Below are 24180 nucleotides of genomic sequence, written 5' to 3' on the forward strand. Positions count from 1 at the left end.
CACGCAGGTTGATTAATGTTACCGTCGATAACCACCGAGCGTATATACGTACTCGACGATGAAAGTGAGTAATCACTGACACTAAATCCGCGCGTGGCTGACATTTCTTAAGTGATTACGAGCGGTAAGCATCGTGTCGTAAAGAGTCGAAATATATCATCCAGCACGAAATCAACATTTGTAATTTTCGTAATTTCTTCGCGAACAGTTATACGCATTAACTCCGAGAAATGTACCAGTTAAATATAGTCACGCAATCAGTTTCCATGTACATATATTCTTTCGTATATTCTTCGTGCAAGCCTCGGCAAGAGCCGCAAAATTATAGTGTCGGATACTTGGGTCTCTAACTCGCGACTTGTACAACTTGAATTGTAAATGTGCGGGGAAAATCGTAATGGTGTTGTTACACGTATATAATACTTATTCCATATTTACAAACTGATAGAGCAGCGGTATCTCTGGCCGAATAAAAAAAAATAAATTCTAATCAAACGTTGACCGAGACTTTCCGGCGATTTTTAAATAGACGAGATAAAAATACGGGGATCGCGAGGGATATATAAAATGATAGGATGAAGGGCGATACGCGGAGTGACAGCGGTGCGTGAGTGTGCGTTTGCAAGGGGTCCGCCTTTAATAATGTATCATAATATCACCTCGTTCCCCCGTACCTCCGCATATATACGCGACACGTTACGACCGTCTCACCCCGTATATTACAGTTTGCACGTGCCTCCGCGCCGTTTTTTACGTTGCCCGCGCGAATTACCGTCGTATACGCGACGTTATCCCGACTGTCGCACTTTTTCACGAGTCACGACTGTTTTTCGGCTGCGCCGCAGTAACACGAGGAATTAGATATCCGACTGTCGGGGCCTATTAAAGCGCTCGTAAAACCAATGCCCCGCTACTTTTTAAATTGCGCAACGATTCCGACTAATAAAATGCGCGAGGAAATAGTTGTGCGTCCGAACGCGCTGCATATGGCTCATGAATGCTTAACATATGCCGATGCACATACATAAAAAATGCGCTTTTACGCTTTTCCCTTAAAGCTCTCGCGTCGTGCTTTATTTATATTCAGCTTAAAAGTGGCTGTTTTACTTTTTACGCGTTCGTGCATCTTTTAGAGCCGGCGCTGCATTTCCAACACGCACATCCTCATCGTGTGTCGCGTACGAATAAGCAGATTTCTAACGCCAAGTCGTTAATATTTGCCAAGCTAATATTTGTCTCGTTAACCGACGGCGGCACAGCGACGGTAATGGTAATTGATAAGGGTAAAGCGTTCGCTTGGATTAACACATTAAGCGCCCGCCGCTGTCGGCCGTAGTATTCACGAGTGCAGTCGGATTTTCGCTACTCTATAACATGCCGTTTGCACACAGTTTAAGCTCGCTGCCGCGAGTAATCTGAGTAATCCAATTCATTTTTTCAACGATGTAAAATTGTGACAAAAAATATTTATTTTATTTTATTTGTTAAAACCTATTCCGAAAAAATTGTAGTTTATTTTTCCTAAAGCGATTTATATGAATAATTTATCGCGTATTTATACTACAAAATGGCTCGACCTCACGTAAACGCCCGGGAAGAACGATTGTGAGGGACGAAATATCACCAGTCGCCGCTCGTTACATCATTGTTGGTCCTGCGAGATCGAAGTGACCCATATTCGCATTCAAATTCAGCGTGGCTCCTCCCACGGCGCCGCCATTTCAAAAAGTTTGACTTTAGAAGCCGAAATTCATTAAAATGCTAATGCGCGAACGAGAGAAACGAATTTCGTTCGAAATGCCCCCTCCCCCTTCGACCGTCGAAAGGGACTTTTCCCGCAGGCACGAGGAATGGCAGAGAACCGCACGGAGAGGGACGAGGAAACGAAAGGGAAGGAACTGAGAGGCAGATAACCAAATTAGCCGATACTCTGATTTATTAGTAGCGTCCCTAAACTCTGGCGGGCGGATCTCACTCGTTGCGTCCTCAAATATTGAGTTATTCCGCATATTATAAAAGTATGCCATATAGTTAACTTGTCAGTCTTTCCGGACAGCGTTAACCTTCCGGACGACCGAAAACAGTGGCCAAACATGATCTGCTTTGACGTTGGCGAAGTGGAAAAAGTTGTAGCTCACACTCGATCGATTCGCGTTGAAAAATTGTATTTCAATCATTTTGCTCGATTATTTTCTAATTCACTCTTTATTGGAAGCGCGACACAATAATTCATTCATACTTTTCGCCGAGAGACACCGAGTGCACACGGACCATTGGAAGCGTGCTGCGAAGCAGACGGCTGCGAGATATTCCGCTGCGGCGGCGAAACTCGTCCACGCAGCTCCTCTCGCATCGCGAAATTTATCGTTAGCGGCGATCGGCCAAGGTAATAGCCCGTGAACTACCCAATTTTGTGTGACCTTCGATAGACGTTTTCATCCTTGTCGAAACGGCGCAGCCGAGGAGCGGAAGAAAGAGGACGGAGAGCGAGCGAGCAACGAGGACGGCCTGCGCCATGGCATCCCTCGAGTTTCCGCCCCGTCCTTTCTCCACTCTTCCCCTCTGCTCCCGCAATCCCCCGGCCACAGTAGCCGACGACCCCTACGGATAGATGGAATTGGATCGGAGGGGTAGAACTGCTCGTGGAAGAGGGTGGACAAGCTCCCCTGTCCTCGGCAAAGCGCGGCGTAGGAGATATAAGCCTGTGTGTTGTCCCGTACCTGCTCTCCCTCTCCCCAGAGGAATATGTTATTAGGCCTTCAGGATTATGTACTTCTCGATGGGATGGAGTGCGATAGACGCGGAGGCGGACCGGTGCGGAAACGAGACGCAGAAGTCAGCGAGGAATCGGAGGAACGAGAGCCGAGGGTCTTGCCGAAAGATAGCGTTGGGTCGAAAAGGAGAGGAGGAGAGAAAGAGAGACGCCATTTTAATGTCCCTCCCTTGCCGATCTGAGGACCTACCGGGCTAAAATCCGATAACGCGATATACATATGCAAGATGAATATTAAAGAGATGAAAAGCGGGAGCGCGTTTTATCATCGCCTACAAAGTTACAGTTAAAAGAGTAATTTATATAATGTATTCTCTAGAAATTTTTTCTACAGAATGCAATCACGAGAAAAGAATTTGAAAAAAAAACTCGGTTATTGGCCTAATATATTCAAATTGAAGATGAAGACGCTTCAGCGCGCCACTCGCTCGATAATAACATCTTTTTCCAGCTTGAAGTATCAGTTTTGGCAGTCAAGCTAGCACTCAACCATCGAGCCTTCGATTTTTCACGCTCCGATCGCGGTCGTAATGTACAACTAAAACGTTCTACGAGAAAGATAAGACGTGTCCCCGGGCGGTGAAGAAACGCGGCGAGCACACGTGAATACACACGTGAATCACTCGGCGATGGCGAGGAGGCGGAGAGGAGAACGAGAGGGAGAGAAAGAGCCGCGGATAAATGGCCGAGTAGGCAAACGAGGGACCGAAGCGAGCGGGCAAGGCCAGTGACATGTCAAAGCGCGAACAGCTGTTGGGCTCGCCGAGAGAGCGAGAGAACTCGCTGTCGCGCGCGGGGACGGGAGGTGAAACGACGCAGCGAACGAGGGAAAAAGAGTTACGAGCCACGCGGCCGAGGACGCGCCCGCTCGATGTACGTACGGTCGGCGAAGCTCGTTGCCTCTCCTCGTTCTTCTGCCCCCCCCCCCCCCCCTGAAGCAACGACTCGCGAGTAATTTAAGAGCGTGTCGCGTTGTTGCAATGGCTCCTCGTTGTACCTCGTAGGTGCACTTAGCGCGTGAGCAGCGAGCACGGCACTCTAATTTAACGCGTACACGCGTCCGCGAGATACGGGGGCTTTCGCTCCGCAGCTGTTTTATCGCCGACGATATCGGCAATCAGTTGGAGACCTAATCAACCTACCATAACGATAACTTAGTGGCGATTGTGCATCGCGAATAATATTTCGTACTTATGAGTCGTCTATTAAAGCATTGCTCCTTTGATAGCACGCTATGTTATAGATTATTTATCATACGATTGCGATATAAGCGAATAGAATAACACAACTGCTAGGCAAATAATTAGCGGTTTAGCACATTGAATTGAGAAGTGATAAAATATAGAGTGTGTCGTAACTTAGACGCTATATGGCATAACTATATATATATGCACACACTCATACTTTATTTGATATTGACGATGAAAATATAGACAGAGTTAATAAAGTACGGCAAAATAGATAGTCTAATTGTATACACGGAAGAGACACACACATTTATAAAAGATGTTTTTGTTAGAAATAATATTTAAAATAATAATTGCTTCACTCTTCAAGATTAGATATGTAATTTATTATAATAACTAATTATAGACCAATCTATTATCTAGATATAGAAAAAAGGACTGAGTATCTCTTCTGTGTGCGTCCAAGAAACAATGTAAATGGAATATATATTATTTAAACGTATACATCATGAGGATTCTAAAATTAGATATGAAATAAAAAATTGATAGAGGGGAAAAAACTTACGTATATCGGAAAATAAAGGCTCCTTGAGACAAAAATAGTAATATTGTAAGTCTCTAATTGCAAATACTGATCAAGGAAACCTAAAAATATAAAAAATTCAATTAATTTCGATTAAAAATACATTTTAAATATATAAGATATAGACATATAAAATATTATTAAATATAAACAAAATAAAAATATTGTAACTTAGAAACTGTAGCTTTTCGGGAGATTATTATTGGCGCAAAAATTTTGTTTTGTCTTTTGTCTATTAAATTAGTATAAAATTACATACAATTAATTGAGTTCAAATATTTTTGAGGACGTATTACCAATGAAATAATATCAAAAAATTAAGATATTGCTAAAAAATTAGAGTATTATTGAGAAGCTCTTTTTAATATCAAATTTGTATGAATCTTACAATTAGTCTCTTCTTCCTGAGAATGACAGATTTATTATTCCTTTATTGTTCTGGCATAACACGTTACAAGAGATTATTCATCCAATGTATTTATGTTCGATGATTTATCCGGAATGATCGAGAAGAGTCAAGTCCGTAAAGCCTGTCGTGTTGCTACTATACCGCGTTCACGCGTAATACGCAATACCGTTTCCCGCGCAGTTACGCGTATTTCGCACACTGTTTTACGGAGTTATATTTATCTAATTCTAATACCAAACAGGACCCCTCTCGAAGAAGACGCGCTCTTTCTTGAAGGCGAGCTTTTATGGGCGCGCGGGGCAAGGAGCGGCGCTCCAGAGTTTCCCAGTGTGTCACGCGTTCTCTTCTGTGCACCGACGCCTTCGACGAAGACTACGAGGACCGCGAAGACGACGACGACGACCGACGGCCACTGCGCAGTTTCGCGAGTGGAACGCGGTCGGCTCGCGTTGTTAGTCGTGCGAATGCGTGCTCCCGCGTGCGTCCAAGTACAGCCTTATGCACTCTCCGGGGAAGTACGCGTATACGCATGTTTAGGTACTTTGAACCCCGGACCGGCCTCGGGCGTCGTCTTTGTCACAGGCGACTGAGCCAATGGTTTCTCCGCAGGGGGTAAGAGAGGATTTGACGCATAGCCTTTGCCGCTTGTTATAAATAGAGGCGCGCGTAAAATCCGCGCGAGGCGTATTCGGAAGCTTACTCGTTCTCAGCGTTCGTCGCGCGGCTCGTTATCAACTCTGTTTATTCTGGTGCTATTCTTTGAGAGAATGACTTATGCAGTTCTCCTCGCACAATAAGCTGAAAGAGATATTTCTAATTTATTCTGGAAAATATAGATTTCTCTCTAGCACGAACTACGAATCTTTCCAAGCACAGAAAATGTCACGCAAAGATCACTTTACCGAAGTGATTGAATCGAATCTTTTTCTCATATCAATAGAAACTTGAGATACGATTTTGAGAGATTTTTCGGGAAAAGTTAAGTATCAAATATAGCCTCTACAATTTAAAATTTATATAATAGAAATTTTTTAGAAAAGTCAACACATAATAAACTCATGAAAGTGAATATTTAATCTCATGTGTCGTGTCAAACACTAAATGATTGTCTAATATTTCTATAATCTTCTCGATTAATCTCAATTTTTTTCTACCTAATTTTCAATCCAATTACTGAATGATATTTGGAGAAAATCTTGCTTGACGTACGTATCAGAATAAATTTCAGTCAATGAACTCGTTTCGGATAATCGTTAAGAGTGTAAATCTAATTTTTCAGTAGTACGAGAACGACATGTGGACAGTAAAGGCGCTCGCCGTGAACGCGCAATAAGATAAATTAATCAACTGTCACCTAGCAGCTGAGCATATTTCTCTTCAGCTGTCCAGCGCGGAACGCGCGAAGGCGCCAGCCGTCGAGACACGACTTGGCTATGTTTTCCTGGCCCATATCACGCCTGTGTTTTCGTAACCCGGAATCTCTCGCGCGGGTCATCGGTTTTGGTTTAGTGTCGTCTCGCGATGGCGACGGCGGCGGCGGCGGCGGCGGCGGAGAGAAGGCGTATGCTTGGCCGCTGAAAAACGGCACGAAACACATGCCGCCGGCTCTCGAATGCTTCTTTCCGCTCTCGGTTATTATACGAGCTCGTGGGCGGTGGCAGAATTTCTCTTACGGAGTCTTTCGCTCCTGTGCTTGTTTTTCCAAATGTGCATACACATACTCGCAAATGTTTCTGATTCGAAGGCGTCGGTGAGATTTCCGCGATCGCACACGCAATTCCTTAACATCACTTACAGATATTTGAATATCCAGTGGAGATCTCTGAAAATATCCACTGAATGTGCCGCGTGGAACGCAGCCAGATCGACAGTTACTAGTTAGCGTGCGCTGAATTCACGCGAACAACATTTGCTCATCATCCGACACGTACGAGAATCGGAACGTAGATGCGGGCGCGGGTTTTGTGAGGCGGTGAATCGCGCATTGTTCGCGTCTCTCGTTAAAAAATATCGCCGATCGTCAGTGGTTCAATGATAGATATGTAGATAAAGCGGGGACTTCGTTCAGAAATTCTCGTTAGAGATCCGTGCGTCGCGATCGACATGGGCGCGATCGTGCTTAATCGCCGCATATACTCTCGTCAGGCCGGCTCTCAGAAATTCATCTCTCGTGGCACTCGAAAATCGAGTACCGGCGCAAACGAACAGCAGGAAACGAGCAGCCGGTCGGTCGGTTCCTCGCGCGCGTATTCGAACTCGCTTAATCGGCACGCAACTGCGCATTGTGCGCGCACAATCGGCCGCACGGTGCCGCGTTCTCGAGAGGCGCACGCGATGAAAAAGACCCCGAGAGACTATCGGTCCCGATTATCTTCGCTGTCCATCTAATGTCTTTCTCCTCGCATCTCGCTCACAATACGGTCGTTAAATGGAATGAAATAGCGCGAGCGTGGATTTTTTTCTCCGCGAAAAAAATGTATTCGCCGATATGAGCGCTGAATGCGTATTATGGTATTGTGATTCTGAATGCGTCGCGCCCGTAATTTGCGTTGCAAAAATATTTAATTAGATTTCTATTTTAAGACTTGCGTGTAAGCATATGCTTGAGTAGGCCTCTATGTGTATCTCTTAAAAAAATATTATCCCCTTATCTTAAATCCACGCAAGTGACTCATACAACGCGGATGAGAATCGGACGCGACAGATTATTTGCATTACAAATTAATTGATGTGAACAATGGTGTCAGAAAACATTAAAAGAGGAAAAGTCGAAAAGGCGTATATATTAAGTGCGAAGAATGACGAAGTTCACTTTGTCTCGTTCGAAACTTTGACGATCGATCTTCGGCCCCTCAATCGGAGGGGTGCCGTGTCTTTTTAACCCTACGCGAATCGACGAATCTCTCTTCTCGAGAGAATACTATTAAGCGACATTAAGTTCGTTTCAGCGACTCTTTTGACGCGACCAATCAGCTGACCTCGAGCCGTCAATTGCTCGCGCGACAGATCCTCTAATTGTTTCTAATTAGCGGCCCAGTGATCATTAATATAATTGTCTTAATAACTCGCGCATAATAATTATCTTTGACTGCCGGATCCATTAATCTCGAAAGAGACGTCGTGGTAAGCTCGAGCCGTCGTATGGAATTTCTAAAACAAGCATGCCGACCGACCCTCAGCAGCCGTAGCTTCGCTATCTCTACGATATCACTAATAATATGTCATCCGAACGAGCACAGTAGAATCTTTGGCTTCATCCGCCGCTCTCGTTATCGAGTAATCGCGCAATTTGTGGTTTCGACAGTATGCGGTGATAAATACATTGCAGTCGCGTGCAATTTAATGAGACTCGCACCGCGCATTGCAGTTTCGAAATAGCTCGGTAAAAAGCTCTGTGACGATTGCGCGATAAGAAGTGCAGTAAGAGCGAATTTGTGATAGTAAGAAAATATATGACTACGTAAAATGGAACTTTCATGCTAAAACAGTCGATTAATTTTCCTTGGCTTTACTGATAACGATTATTGTCGTGTCATATATATGTATATTTCGGCTCGAATAATCACGAAGTGAAATAATTCTAAATTCTGTTATATACTCAAGATACGATTTAACAACGTTATTTTTGCGATATATATATTATTCAATCAAACTTTTCGACAGTAACTTCATAATCTCTTAGGGCGTAAAAAAGGGTCCCAGGTAGACAGCCGCTTCAGACCAAAATATCTTGAAGAATCTTTCAAGAAAACGGGCTGTCCCTGTTTGTTGAGCCACGACAATGAGAATTTCCTTGTGCGCTCCACGGCGGGACGTGATTTTCTGCGTTTCTTGTAGCCGGTTTACCCCGCATTCGTTCGCCCGACCGGTCGTGGCCCTCCCCCACGAACGCGGGATCCGAATGAATAACTTGAATGGCATCCTACGTCGGAAGAACTGCCCTTTCTTTCGGTCCTCGATCCTTTTCACCGAGACGTCTTACGGAGAACCGGGCACGAAGAGAGAGAGAGAGAGAGAGATAGGAAGAGAGAAAGGAGAGATGCCTTGAATGGCCCATCTCAAGGGTCTTGAGTTTCAATGCATCGTCCGATCCCGCGGCCGAAACGAGCGAGTACAACAGGGAGAACGGCGGAAGGAGGGCGATGAGAGGAATAAAAAAATCAAGCGAAAGATCTGAGACTGACAGGCCCGTCGGGGATTCGTCAACTGAGATATGATTTTGTCCGTTCGCTGATCTCGATGCGCGGCAACGCGTCACCTCGAAAAAACTCACGCACATGCTCGGCATGTGGAAAAAATCTAACCCACATTCTATTCCCTATTTCGGCAAATTCCGCTCTTTTTGCTGTTTCTTCCAGCTAGATTTATTTCAACAGCAGTGCAGATTAAATTTTTGGAGAGAATTTCATTAAAACAACTACGGAACAAGAAATATAATATGTTGATTTCAGATTATAAACCGGAGGTCGATGCACCACGAGACACATTATTCTAAACGGCGAATATTCATATTTTTCAAGTTATCAATTTTAAAGGTTCGACATTTCGTTGATATCGTTAATGATAATAGGAAGCCGTTTAATTAACTACAATATACTCAGCATGATTCCGCAGAGGCTCTTCTAATGGCGCATACGATGTCAATGCCCGTGACGTCGTTACAAGCTGCGTTTTCGAGGCGATGGCGCATTTAGCCTCTCGAGAGGAGCAAAAAGTCCCCGTTTACGTATGCGTGCATACACGCACACATCATTCGACAAACTTGGGGAGCGCGTGGTTATGGGTTTACGCTGTACGACACAACGACGGTGAGCGTAATTTTCATCGTCGGCTCATCGCCGTAATGGGAGAAACCATGCGTAAGGTCGATGAAAAAAAAACGCAAAAAGACAGACAGAGAAAAAGCACGGGGATTTTGCGGAAAGGGAAGAGAGTGGACTGCAGTCCTGCAACAATACAAGATAGGCCACGTGGCCATTCCGCCCCCTCAGTTTCTCCTCCTTCTTTCTCTCTCTCTTCTCGCGCTGTCTTTTCCTCCAACACGAATGCTAGTATTCTACGACACGTACGCGAAGACGAGAGCCATGCGTCAGAGAGGAAACACATGAGTTCTTGTCATCTGGCCAGCAAGTGGTCGAGACACGGCTCTAGAGGAGCTACTAGGCGACCCGTGTGTGCGTCACAAGCGAGAGAGTTGTTTTTGGAACACGACTCGACCCGGCGCACAGTACGCGTGCACAGCCTCCAGAGAGTTTCGTGAGCCGAATCTTTTCGAGTTGCCGAGAAAGGGACACTTATGGAGAAGCAATCGTGTGGATGGTCCATCGGGAAACGATTATTTATCCCTTTTTTTTTTCACGTTGAAGATGCTCTTCGCACAGCCATTTTTAGACATATTTAACTGTTTGTAACAAAATATTTGTGTGATCGCTACTTCTTTATTCAAAATTAAGCACCGTAAAATCCACTGCGTAAAAAATAAATCTACTATCTTACTAATTATGTAGCAAAAGTAGATTCTCATGCCGGAGAAATAATGCTTCGTAAACTTTATTATCTTTAAACTTTGTCATTGTCTTCAAAGTTTATTGTATGTAAGAAGTACGATTTCGGGATCATAAATTCGCGTAATTAATGAATGATAATTTCATGTATCACAGTTGAAATAATTTCTCTATCGCTCTATCTTTCTGCTTTCGTAAAGACGCTCGTAACATTGTCGCTTTAACAATCGTTTAAATTAAAAATACAGTACAAAAATCCGAAACAGAATAAAAACACCTCTATAAACTACGATTTTCTCCGTTTTCATTAATATGCATTATCCGTGGAACAAAAGAAAGCACTAACCAGAAAGAACCGATGTAAGGATAAATATGCGTCCGTGTTTGGGACTGCAATAAAACTCCGCGAGGAATATATATGTATAGCGTTGAAAATTTCCGGGTTATAGAACAATAAGCCTTAGAAAACATTTTTGTATATCAGTGACTTAATGAGATATTTAAAAGTACCGTTCGTAAAAGTACCGTAAATTAGACTCCCCGTAAATTAGGAATTTTGTTCCAAAATCTTAAAAAGAAATAAATAAATCAAATTTATTTTATATTTTTATCTATGTAATTTGTATCTATTCTTATTTTTGTCACTTCCTTTTAACCGAGAAAAAACTGTCGCACAATTAATAGAAAAATAATGTGGAAAAAAAACAAATTATTTTTATGCAAGAGTTCTCAGTTGAGAAACGGTGCGATTTCAATGATATTCTGCGCACTATCATTTTCCACTTATTCGATGTCAACGCCGGATATTTCGCAGGATGCGATACCACGTGTTGAGAAATTATTAGCACCTTGTTTGACCGCCGCGTTACGAATTGCGCGCATGTATGAGCGCACATGTGAGTGAACGGTGCACACACATAGAGCACGAGCAGGCACGATGGATATTAGTCAGCCAACGAAGACCATACAGGGGCGAGAGCAGTAGAACGGAGAAAGGGGGCAAAGGGCAGAAGGAGATGGAGATATGTAGGGACAGATAGAGAGAGAGAGAGAGAAGGAGAAAGGCACCGTAGAACTCCATGCGAGAGATGGCAGCTTCATAATTGCTTTTAGCTGCGTAGTATGTGCCACTGTCAGCTGTTCCCTTATTACGATGATACACTCTCACCCGCGTCTTCCTCTCTCGCTGTGTTATGTGTGCCACTTCGTCTTCGTCGCCATGATAAACCTGTGCACGAAGCCCGCGTTTCCGGGGGACGGGGGGAACACAATGCATACGAATCCGCAAACATCATCACCGGAGACAGAGAGAAAGAGAGAGAGAGAGAGAGAGAGAGAGAGAGAGAGAGAGAGAGAGAGAGAGAGAGAGAGAGAGAGAGAGAGAGTATCGGCAAACACACAGGGGACCACGGGGAATCGGCCGCGTACTACATCTATTAGGGGACAAGTTTTTTTTCCGGTAGATAAATCCTGATAGCAATGTGTCGTTTCGAAGAGAATTGCGTTTTTTTCTCCGTATGCTGTCACCGGCTTGACTGAATAATGAAATAATAGATCGTCCCGGCGGTTTAAATCTATAAACGCGTGATCCGAAGGCGAAAGTGTCAGTCTCCATTTTCGGTTGAAAATGACTCGGAAACGGGATCTCATATACTTCAACGAAAACAAACAACTTAGCAGATGTCCATTTATAGCTATAAATATTAAACTACTAACCATTAAAACTAATATATTCATTACATTAACTTTAATTGGATACTGTGTTATACTCCAAATTAGAATTAATTAAATTTTTTATTTTCAAAATAAACAAGTGTGTATTTATATTTCCTATTTTTAATTTGGCTTCTGATTAATTAAGAAGCGGAAGGTGTCCGCAATAAAATCTATGTTCCTGTAATAAAAGTTGCGATTGAAACGATACAAAAGGGAAAATCCATAAAAGAAGATATTTTCGACAAATAACCTTCCTGGAAAGATAATATCTCATCCACTCAGACTCATCCCTGTACCTTGACACGAAAAATTCCGTTATTGGGAAAATAATTGACTGATTAAGCTTCCGGAAATCTGTCGGAATCAATAACTCGACATGCTTCTCGATATCACAACAAAATTGCTAGCTGGCAGACTAACTATTATTATCTGTCTTACCCGATTTTAATGTTACATTAATTTTGACAAATAATATATATAATTAATATTTATTTCTCGATGAATATTTAAACTATGTAAATGTGAAAATTTTTTATCTCTGCATCTTTTTATGTAAATCAAAGATGAAGGAAAGTAGCTGTTTTTGATATTTTTATTTTTAACACGCTTTTTTCTACTTTCGAGCGAGCTCATTAACAACGTCGTGAATCCCTTGACGCGTGCACTATGTTTCTTTGAGTTTGAAAAACTTTAGAGTACGATGTAGGGATCAACGTGTCCGTGAAGGCGACCCTCGGCCACCCTTTAATCTCCGTTAAAATGGGCTAGACGATCATCCCTCCATCTAAGTCGAGAACCCGCGGCCTTGATTAATCGTCTGGCTAATTGAGAAATAAGTAGTTTTACATCCATCGTTTGCACCTAACACACATCGGGGCCTATTCCGCAGGAATAATCGCGGGGGCGTGAACGAAACTCGAAAGCCGCAATAATAAGAAAATGAAGAACGCGCTTAATGATCTTAACGATGCTGCTGCGGCACGAACGGAGTTTCCCATGAAGGACGAAAGGTGTCGGTTGACGCGACACGTGTGCTCACCGACGGCGCCACGTGGCGATTCTCGAGGGGATGCTAATGCACGTGACCTCGTCATTGTATCGGCACTGGAGCGAAAGGTCGACGTGATTTTGAAGGTGGTCTCGTCAACGGACTTGAAACTCGTATCCGACGAATGGCCCCATCACGCGAAATGTACAATGTAATCTACAGTCACCACACTAGATTAAATCCCATGTCGAATTTATCTCCCGTGAACACAAGTGACAATTATAATCCCAGAAAAAAAGATATTAGTTTCAGAAAATATTAATCTTAGAAAAAGACAATTTACCTAACTTTGACAGTATAATATTTTAATATTTTGCATAATATTCTTCATTATTATTTGCAAAAATAGAATTTTATATAGTAAATTTTAAATAATTCTAATAAGTTTTATATCATTATTCAGATAACTCTTTCTCAAATTAAATATGGCATTGAGATTTGTATGTTACAATCTTAAAAATATAGTCAACTTCAACTATGTTATTTAAAGAAATTCATTACATAAGCAATCGGGCTTTATGAATTTTTACATATCATTACGAAATAGAATCTCAATAAGTCGCCTCGACGATCCTCCGCGCATAATCAATTTCAGAAGATTCCCGTATAAATAGAGACAGATATTTATCACGCTGCACCTCGCATTACAAGATTCGAGATAATATATTTAATGTTCCAACGACCGGTCCGACAGCGGTCAATGGCGACGCCAATAAATCGGTGGGTTAAAATATTTGTCAAGTGTCGATCACGATCGAAGAGCGTACAGAACGCGCGATGACTCATGTAGTCATGTTGGTGTACTTTTGCAGCGAGGACACGAGCGATTTCGAGCGACACGATCTTTACGCGGCGCATTCATACGTTACCTTTACGTGTCGTGGCTCATCTCTCGGACGAGATAAATCGCTATATGCACGGACGATCGTTGAATAATAGCCAGACCGATCCAATCTGTCACTCGTTAACCGCCTTCTAACTATGATAAATGGCCTTCGAAGCGATACAACGTTGCACCGATATACATAAACTCGGTATCTTCTTTGCGTATCTGCTCGTCGATCCATTCATCCGATCGTCACGATCTAGTCTATCGTTACTTCGCACGCCGATTTATGTAAATCGGACAAGGCGATCGCTTAATAATGCCTATCTTTTTGTGTCGCTTTAGTACGTCAAAATGCAAATCGATGCACAATCACACGCGTGCGAAATCTGAGAATAAAATCATATAGCAAAAGTTCTTCAAGAGCCCCGATCTATACCACTATTTGTAGTTGCAAAGATTTTTCATCAATCAGAGAATCAGAGAGCCATTCGAAGTCTGAAATTCATATTTTGAAGATTCAAGAACGAGCTTTTCAACTCTGACATTCCAATATAAAAAAAACAACATTCATATTTGCCAAGATCTTATGATGGGCAGATCGAACGCAAGATCTGCGGATTAAAAATCAAGATTGATTCTATTATTTATGATTCACTCCTTCGAGTATTACAAAGATAACCGTATTAGCGATGATTTTTCATGGACGTTCACTGATCCGTATCGCGACTGGAAACAGATACCTACTTCGTGCCTCGGTCGGCCGAGGATCTCGCCGCATCTCCTTCGTTTCAAAATCCACTCTCGGATTTATAACTCATACTATGCTTGAGCGAGCCGCGACGCGAACCATAGCGAATTACATCTCTCGGCAATAAGGACGCACGGGCTCGATTTGCGGATAGCAAAATATCAAAAGCCAAGCGCGCTTGATTTACTCCCGGTAACCTTATAAATCATCGATTCCTCGCAATCGGCATCAAATCATCTCCCGCGCTGGTCCGCCGCATACCCTGCGTTTTCGTGTTTTACGCCGTGGCGCACCTTTCTCAACGTGAACCAAATGTCAGAGGCCCCTGCTCTGTAAGGATGCGATTCGACGAGCAATTTTTTTGGAATATTTTACATAATTATTTTTTAATGTACTCTTTCGCTTAGAATAATTGTTATCTCGTTAAAAAAAATTAATTTTTAAATTACATTTTTTTCGAACATAAAGATGTCGGATACTGTCAGTTCTTAATTATTACATAATTATTATAAATTCCAATACCTATTTATTAAAATTAATAATTGATAATTAATTTCGTTAATTTTAAAATAATCTTTTTTATTATTAGCTCTAAATGGAACGTGTAAAGCATTGGAAAAATTCTATCATAAATTGGCATCTAAAGATATATGAGAAAAAGTTTGATTTTTGATTTAGCAAAAAGTTAAATTTTTCAGCAATATTATTTAAAAATCATTCATTGGTGCATTTGTCTTATCACATGAATCTTTGCCAGCGGGACGTGTTGATCCTCGAAAGATGCCAATCAATTTTGTGAGTCAACACTGATAGATCACCGCCACGACACATTGGTCATCCTATTTTCGTGACAGTTTAACGCGAGGTGGACCTTCTCTCGCAGGTTGCGCCGTGAAAAGACATATACTTATCTCGAGGCACATCGCATTAAGGTAGCCTCAAGGGATTCGTCCTCGAACACGCGAGATCTCCCGACCTCTCGACTATCTTTCTTTGCTTAGAGATGAATAAAATTGCCCTTTAAAGCAAATTCCCCGAGAGCGCCGCGCATTCGTCACAACCCTTGTCAGCCCTTTCAGATCCACCCTTATCGAAGTGGAACAACGCTCGATAACCGAATACATTTAGACCGAAATGCGCCTACGGTCCCTGAATTCTGAGATTCCATAGAGAGATTGCACTGCGACATTGGTTCTCAATCTTCAAGAAACATACATGGGTTTCGTTTCTTTTTACTTCTCGTTCGTCACACGTGACGACGCAGATAAAGTCTGCAACAATCTATAACAAACCTAATCTTCGTGGATATTCGCGAATCTCAATTATTGTTGACAAATAGAGCGACTTTCTTATTTCCCAGCAACTGTTTCGATTAGGCACGCAATTTTTCTTTGATAAATCGAGGAACAGAGACGTTTGACACACTCGATACAAGGCGAGTGGCCCGTGTTCTGCTCGAAGAGAACACCGTTCTGCTACCGGTAGCGACAAGACCACGCGTCGCGAAGGACCTTAGCATACAATCGAGAGGGGAGGAGACCCGCCGCGTCAGTAAAGAGCACACACGGCAATAACTTTACTCGTCTACACATACTAACACTGAAATATAATCCGCGTTCGCGCGATACATAATGCAAAAGGTAAACGTGCGCGCAACGATCCGCTACGCGCAGATAGATGGATAGATAAATCAATTTATTACACTTCGAGATATCTTCTTAAGATCGCGCGCGGTAAACCGTTTAAACATGTAGAATGTTAAGTAGCATAAACAGTGCGAGAAACATTGCAATCGATAATTACGCGTGACGCAAGGCTAGCTATCTATGTGAAAAATACGGTATGATACTCTATTGCATTTCGAGGAATTTACTTTTTTCTTTTCATTTCTCAAGTCGTTTTAAATCATAAATAAATTTTATGCATTTACTGTTATCATATGAAGTATTGTTATTTCTCTTTGTCAAACGCATTTGAATGATTAAACTCGCAATTATTTATTTGCAACATTTCTACAGCAATTAAACGAATCTTGGAAATTGCCGAAACTTACGATTGATCTATGTAGAACAAAGATGATCTACGCTCTACGTGAAGAGCCTCGACTTAAAGATAAAAATTACAAATAGAATACTATACTGTGCATGCGACAATCTCACGGTCGCTCATATTATAATATATCTTCTGTAAGTATAATGTATCTCTGATAAACGTATAATTAGCAGAATTTTATAATTGCGCATAAAGTCACGATATCCGCTTCATGTCGCCTTCTAAAGGTAAATTATTCCCAGGCAGCCGATGTAAACGCGGCAGCTCGGATTCCGCGTTTGCCGCAAGTGTCTCGCGCCACGAATAAGGAAACGAAGAACCGCGGGGTGTCGAAAGTCCATTCTATATCCTCGTGAACGTTCGTTTCTGTTCGCTATCTGATTGCAGGCCGGTTTCGCGGCGGAAGCCACTCTCCTGCCTTCTTCTTCGACGCTGAAATGGCGAAGATACGATGCCTTCGAGACGAGTTATCATCGAGATTTATGCCCGGCCGCGCCGAGCTTTGCCTTCACCGGCCCGGCGTCTAATGAAGCGATCGCTATAATCGTCCCGATTCGCAGGCTCCCGAGCCCACGCATTTTTATCACGATTCCAATTAACGAAACAGACATACCGCACCATTATCCGTAATTGATATTTATTCAGTGAACAGTTAGTATCTAATTGCTAATAGGGAAAGCGTCTTCACTTTTCTTTGCGCTTTTTTTATTCGCTGGAATCTTTTCTCGTGCTGAGCTTTGGCGAACTCCGCTCCTCGCCTCGTCTATTTTGGTGAGCAACATCAAGATTTTCTCACCCTTTTCGTCGGTGATGAAAGAACTGCGTAAGCCTGTCGTTCGCTGATTTTTGAAAGCTAACTTAATTTTGTTCTAACGACCGCATATTACACGCTTGCTGACATAGAAAGGTATATAATTGCGCGTTAAAATAAAACGCCGCAGTTTTCCTCATGACGACACGGCTATGTATATATCTGACATGTAGAGTGTAATACGAAAAAAATTATTTCTTTATATTTTTTTGTTTATAAAAAGCAGATCTTCATAGAGCGTCAAATTAACACAAAATCACTTATCAATGAAAAGAATAATTATTGTATCTAAACACATTGCAGAATGTAAAAGACAAATTAGAGAATTAGATAATTTTGTAAAATCTACTTAATCCGCTAGTATTGATTCGAGTCTCAGTGGGAGCAAGATTATCGTTCAAGATGCATCTTCGAGCACGGATGAAAACATCGTCAATATTCGATCGACTTGCGGAGAATGTCGAGAATATCTCCTAAGAACCTGCGGATAGATGGAATTCAGAAAAGAACAGGAGAGAAGGAGGAGGAACAGTGGCGAAGCGAGGCCGTCATTGCCAATGCATGGGTTGCGCTGCGATCGCCTCCCATAACGCATCAATCTCGCGCTGGAGATCCCTCGGGAGCCTGAGCACGGCGTCCTGTCCGAAGCTCGGCCGCACTCATCCGTCACGGTCGGCACTCCCAAATGCACACACACATACAGAGCTTATACGAGAGCGAGGAAGAGAGAGAGAGAGAGAGAGATAAGGCCGGATCGTGCGTGCCCGCGTGCGTGCGTGCGAGATTCGTATTATCCGCCACGATGCTTGTGTTGTGAAGGGGGAGTAGCAGTGTATACACGCGGTATCGTGTGACACCATGTACAGAGAGTGGTTTGAAAGAGAACACAAACCTTCTGCGTCGGTTCGGTGTCATTGAGGGAGATAGTTGGTAGACTAATAAGTAAAAGCCCAGAGGGTAATGAGAGAAATGGGGCTGAGAGATCGCAAGGCGGCTAACAGTTGAAAGCGTGTCAATGCGGGTCTTCGAAACTTCGCGTTTAAAATATTGGATGAACAGGTTTCGCAGAATGTTTGTACATAAACAAAAATTATTCTAATTATAAAATTAAAAAAAAAAAGTATATTTAATTGTGCACTTTTGCTGATTCATCTATCCTTCCTGATTCGAATTTCTCACAGCTTCGCCGCGTGCGGCGCTTCCCAGAGCAGAATGACATTATTGAAGAAAAATAATATCGCGAGCGACATAAATTTTAAATATGAATGGCTTGAACCGCGAGCACGCGAAAGATTCTCAGCTCACATAATTCCGCATTATCCTGCGCCAGATTATCTTCATTAAGTACGTCTGCGAACGCGAGTCTCCGTCTCTACGAACGCAGATGTATGACGGTGACTTTATAGACCGTGTAGGAGTCACCGCTAACGAATATTTCTCATAAAAGCAGTGTATACCATAGCACTTGCAGGCGTGAAATGTTTTTATACCAGCTGGAAGGAAACCGACTAAATAAAGAATATTTAAAAACCACTTGAAGCTATTATGCTAACATTTAAATTGTTGGCTCAACATTTTCCAAATAATACTACAGAATTATGTAAAGTGCAAATAAAAGTCTGATCAAAAATTCTCGTTATGAATAAAAATACTTTTTGCAATGAATAATATTTCATGCTTTGCGAATTTTGTTTTTCGTTAAAATTACAGTCTGTTTAATCATTCTTACATATTTAAAATATTAAACCTGATTTTCTTGTTTCTCATTACATTCTCGTTTGTTACTTTTTCAATTATATTTAAGAAAGTATATTTTGAAATTTTGTATAATCAAAGTAAAAAGTGTTTTATATTCATAATAATTTAGGCGTTGAATAATTTAATAAAATTGAAACATTGAGAGAAATAAAATTGAATACATTTCTGATCATGTTGCGAATCAACTTGTGGTCAATTTGATAGACTGCAAATATCTCCAAGCTGAAACCTTCGCACTCGTTCTTCCTGTTACGCGTGTTTCCTTCCATTCGCCCGTCGTTCTGTCTCACCATTTCTCAGGGTCGACGCGAACGGCAATTACGAATCCTTACGCGAGGCAAACTTACGGCGAAGTTGCATACAAACGGTCCGATCTACCTCTGATCTCGCGTTTTTCTTCAATTAGGGAATTTCGAGAGAGAAAAAGAGAGAGAGAGAAAGAGAGAGAGTTTTGCAGTTCGAGCGTACGAAGCGAAACCATTAACGAGATTTTAACGTCTGTTAAGGTGATACAGGGTCGGCGGCTGTATATCTTCGTCCCGATTGAAGAAATTTTTGTCACTATTATAGCGTTATCAATTTTTATTTATGTTTGCAATTTGCATTTTATTTTCATGTTTGCTTTTTTATTAAGCGACATTGCCAGAGCGTCTAAATTACAACATTAAGTTAAAATTTTAAATCTTTAAACATTACCAGCTAAATTTGATTTTGCAAAGTAAATTTTGCTTTATCACCTCTGTGCAACTATTATCCATATTATAATTTATATTATAAAATACACCGTTTTGAGTTATAACTTTTCTGGAAAGGTTCGTCGTTATTTCATTGGTCTTCAAACCGGCCCTGTGGCCGGGCTGCGTGTCCGGCCGATTCGTCGATCGATTCTCTCCTTTCCAGAAATACGCGTATCGCGAGATTCCGTGCTCGAGGGTTGTTTCTCTCTCCCTCTTTGCCCCGACGAGCAACGACTCCGCCTTGCTCGTCCTTTGCATACCCGCTGAAACGCACTGTTATCACGTTCGTTCTAATCACGTTCGTTTCTAATAATTCCGTTTGTACATTCGACTCGTCGATGTTTCCGCCCGCCCGGCAGGAGCAGCGTCAGAGAAAAATAGTCTCTGGGCCTGCGATATCTCCCGATCGTCGTCACGTCCGCGTCCAACTGTACTCCTAAACCCAAAGTCCTTTTTCGTCCTTATCCCTCCCATTCCCCCCTCCCCCCTACATCTTTCTTTTCTTTCTCTCTCATGCTCAGACCACGTTTCGATCTCGATCTTGTCTCACTTTGCCGTATCTCGCATCCCACGGATCACAGTTACGAGTCCTATTTCGTGGCCTTCTCGACCGGCTCCGGCTCGTACAAAATAGCAGAAGCTTCGATAGTGGACGCCTCGGAATACTAATTCACGAGCCAAAGAATCGCGAAGCCGCAAATCTTGATCGACCTAAGTAAGTTTTACGCGATGCTTCAGGGTGACGCCAAACATTCGGAACTTTCATAGCCTCTTCTTGGACTAATTTAAGATTTATTCTACCGTGACTGAAGCATCAATTAATTCTATCTAAAAATCATGATTCGGCCTCGACGAAGAGAGAAATCTTACATAACACAGTGTTCTTAAATGTAGAAGCGTAAATTTTGCCCATCTATAAATCAAAGTTTAATATAACACTTTGATTCATCAATAATGATATACGATGATTTAGATTAGGGGTGATCGCTTACCAATTCAGCATGTTAATACTTCGTACGTATACGATCGCACGGACTTTCGCCGGTTACGCAAGTCGTAAACGCAGCACGTGTGCCAACAACATTTTCTAAAGAGTATTTCATGGACCAGCTATCGCGCACGATGTAAAACAGTGCGCGCGCGAGCGCGACCATCTAAAATAACAAACCGCTCGCCGGGGAAAGTGTAACGCGAGCGGCGCGTCTGTTAAAATTAAAACTGCCGGATTAATTTACTGTATCCCGCGCCGTTGTCTCTGTCCTGCCCTTTTTCCCCTCCCCGCCTATGAGAAGTGGGATTTGATAATATCAAGGGCGATCCGTGAGCGGAATAATCAAGTGGACGCACGGTTTCGTTAGGTCCGTGTCTCGTGCAATAAAAGTTGCCCTTCCACCGTAATCTACGACGCTACGGAAAATTCGGACCATTAAGTATGTGTGGGCTACGTGACAGCGATGACGACGAGGTACTACGGATAAAAAGAGAAAAATTTCATGCCGACTAAACGCTAATACTAAATTGACACGTTCGAGCGATAGTAATACCGATTCACGGGAAAACACGTGCACTATTTGCCACATGTGTGACTCACGATGCAATTTTGCCGCGCGCAATCGTCAGGGACACGTGTCAGATTTATGTTAACGTTACACATTTGCTCTAAAAATATCGATCTACATAGCAATGAGAATAGTGACATTTGGAAATTCACTCAATATCTTGCCAAGTAAAAGAAAGTGCGCTCCGTAGCAATAATATTTGAATATCTTTATCTTTTTCTCTATAGAAAAAAAAAATTAAAATATAAGTGAGATAAATTGGAACTAACTTTTAAATAAAATTTGGTTGAACATATGATTTTCGTGTCAACGCGTTAGCTTAATTTGGTAATAACTCAAAGTAGTCTTAATCTTTTAATTTACTCTGGCACCCATCAAAGCTATCCATTTTGTTTTTGCTATTCTCACGAAGCACTCGCAGGCTCGCCTCGGGACGATTTAATTCCATCTAGCACTCAGCGTGTTTCGTTTAATCGAGAAGCATTCTTTTTTACGAATCGCCATCCTTGTCCCTGACAAATGTCGGTCGTAGTCTCTTAGTTACGAGAGAAACGACAAATTTCAAAAGGGGGTGCTAAGTATCCGAAATGGCCTGGGGAAACCGTCGTCGTGAACGATGGGCCGGGAACGTAGGAGGAGTCCCTGGTGATTCAATTCGATACAATCGAGAGTAGATTTCCACGCTTCCGTAATATATTGCATTCGTGACCCTATGTCATGACACCCTCCACCCCTCTCCATTCGTCACCTCGTTAACACGCGCGATTTTGTAATCGATAATAACTGATTGATAATTGAATGCGTAATTATCAATTAACGATTTCCACACGAGACGGGCGTAGATGTAAACCGCAACTCTTATATCTGCAACTCAATGTCAATTTTGTATTCTTCTGGAAACAATTTCTTTATAATTTTACGAAAAATAATAAAGATTAATTTAATTATTAATCTAATTTGGTTAGAAACTAAGTTTGCTAAGAAAATTAGCAAGAGTTTAGCCTTTCCGCAATAGAAAGTTTATTTTATTTTAGTAAAATTCTATATATATATATATATATATATATATATATATATATATATAACATGAGTATGTATTTTAATTCTACAAGTATGTGTCAAACATATCGATAAAGAATTATCATAAACATTATCATAATTTGAATAAATTTAATCGACTTAAAATTCTCACTGCTTGCAAAATATTACCTTTTACATTTATTTGGGATCCCGCATTTCTGTCTAAAGAATATGGAAGTATAAAAAGTACGCAGAATTGTTCATTTAAATCCACTGGTGGCTTCTATATGAGTCTCGATCTATCGCGTCTGAAATGGCAACTCTTTAGATATCGCGCATAACTGTCATTTGCCGCGATTTCTTTTGCGAAATATAGATACATCATCGCACGCACACAGTCTTTCGCATGCAATACTCACAACGCGTTCTTTCTCTCTTTCTTTCTTTATTCACGATATTTACATCGGCGTCGGTGGTACATCCGAGCGAGGTAAATTTGGGTGCAACAACCCGAAGTTATTATCGTGTCGGCTGAGCGTTGATCCCCATTTTTCAAAGTACCTACAGAACTCGCCCGACCCCTCACGGCCTTTCAAAGGCTTCCCGAGGCTTAACGAGGGTAAAAGGTAAAATAAACAAGCCCGCGCAAAAGCCAGGTACTCTCTCTTTCTCTCTCTCTCTCTCTCTCTCTCTCTTTTTCTCTCGTTCTCTGTCTTTGTATTAAACGCACTGGCGTACGCGTCGATACCGATACCTACCTACATACCTAGCTAGCATGGCGCATGTGCATCCGTGCGACGAGCATGAAGGCACTTAGCTGATTGCCCGGAAATTGATCAGGAAAATTGGACGGACGATGGGGCGAATCGCAAGCGCGCGCGCGCGGTCTTTTTTGTCGCCGGGAAATACGTTTCACTATGATTTTCGAATAACGCCGATGAAACGGCGAGGTTATTCAATGCGCTCCCACCGCTAGCGACTACTTTCGTATTTTCACATCAAAAATAACGTTCTTCGTTTTTACACGGAAACCGGTTTGTACTTAATGCTTTGCGGCAAATGTATTTTATAAATGTGAAATAAATCATACATGCACTTCGCAAGTTCCTAAATATATATAACATTTAACAAAATCAAAGAATTAGGTCTAAACTTGTAGATCTGAAATCAATCTCTCTATGCAATTGTTTTAGTGTATTCTTGCGTAAAAATTATGTCAATATAATTAAAGCTATAAATATTCGAGAATACGACTTTAAGCTAACATTGATATTAGATTGCGACCCTGGCCAATTCTTATCTACTTATCGTATCTGCGGGATCGGCGAAAGCGGATTTCACAGTATCTGAAAATTGGCGCGCACGAGTCATGGGGTTTTCAGTTTAATTCTCATATCCCGCTCTTTTATTTCTCGGTATACATAGTGTCTCGACGTGCGTTCATCC

General features: G+C 41.9%; 1 protein-coding gene and 1 long non-coding RNA gene across 7 annotated transcripts in view; one reads left to right on the forward strand and one right to left on the reverse strand.

Moving 5' to 3' along the window:
• The window catches only part of LOC105679894 (MAP/microtubule affinity-regulating kinase 3-like), a 316827-nt gene that overhangs the window by 250476 nt on the left and 42171 nt on the right, over window positions 1-24180 (forward strand). The window contains exon 1 of one of the 4 annotated variants that reach the window (XM_012380212.2): window positions 5460-5564. The exons of the other annotated variants lie outside the window; for them this stretch is intronic. Coding sequence (XP_012235635.1) covers window positions 5547-5564 — 18 coding nt within the window. The 5' untranslated portion in view covers window positions 5460-5546. Of the gene's footprint in view, window positions 1-5459; window positions 5565-24180 lie in introns of those variants that run through there. 4 annotated transcript variants of the gene reach the window in all.
• LOC105679896 (uncharacterized) overlaps window positions 1-24180 on the reverse strand; it is a 203571-nt gene that overhangs the window by 136741 nt on the left and 42650 nt on the right. Inside the window, exons 1-2 of one of the 3 annotated variants that reach the window (XR_010891733.1) lie at window positions 4932-5512; window positions 4526-4605 (exon numbers count right to left, since the gene is read on the reverse strand). The exons of 1 other annotated variant lie outside the window; for it this stretch is intronic. This is a non-coding gene — a long non-coding RNA (uncharacterized lncRNA). Of the gene's footprint in view, window positions 1-4525; window positions 4606-4931; window positions 5513-24180 lie in introns of those variants that run through there. One more of the 3 variants, XR_001101907.2, reaches the window with a different exon arrangement.

Source organism: Linepithema humile, chromosome 1, assembly GCF_040581485.1.
Source record: "Linepithema humile isolate Giens D197 chromosome 1, Lhum_UNIL_v1.0, whole genome shotgun sequence".
Taxonomy (NCBI): Eukaryota; Metazoa; Arthropoda; class Insecta; order Hymenoptera; family Formicidae; genus Linepithema; species Linepithema humile.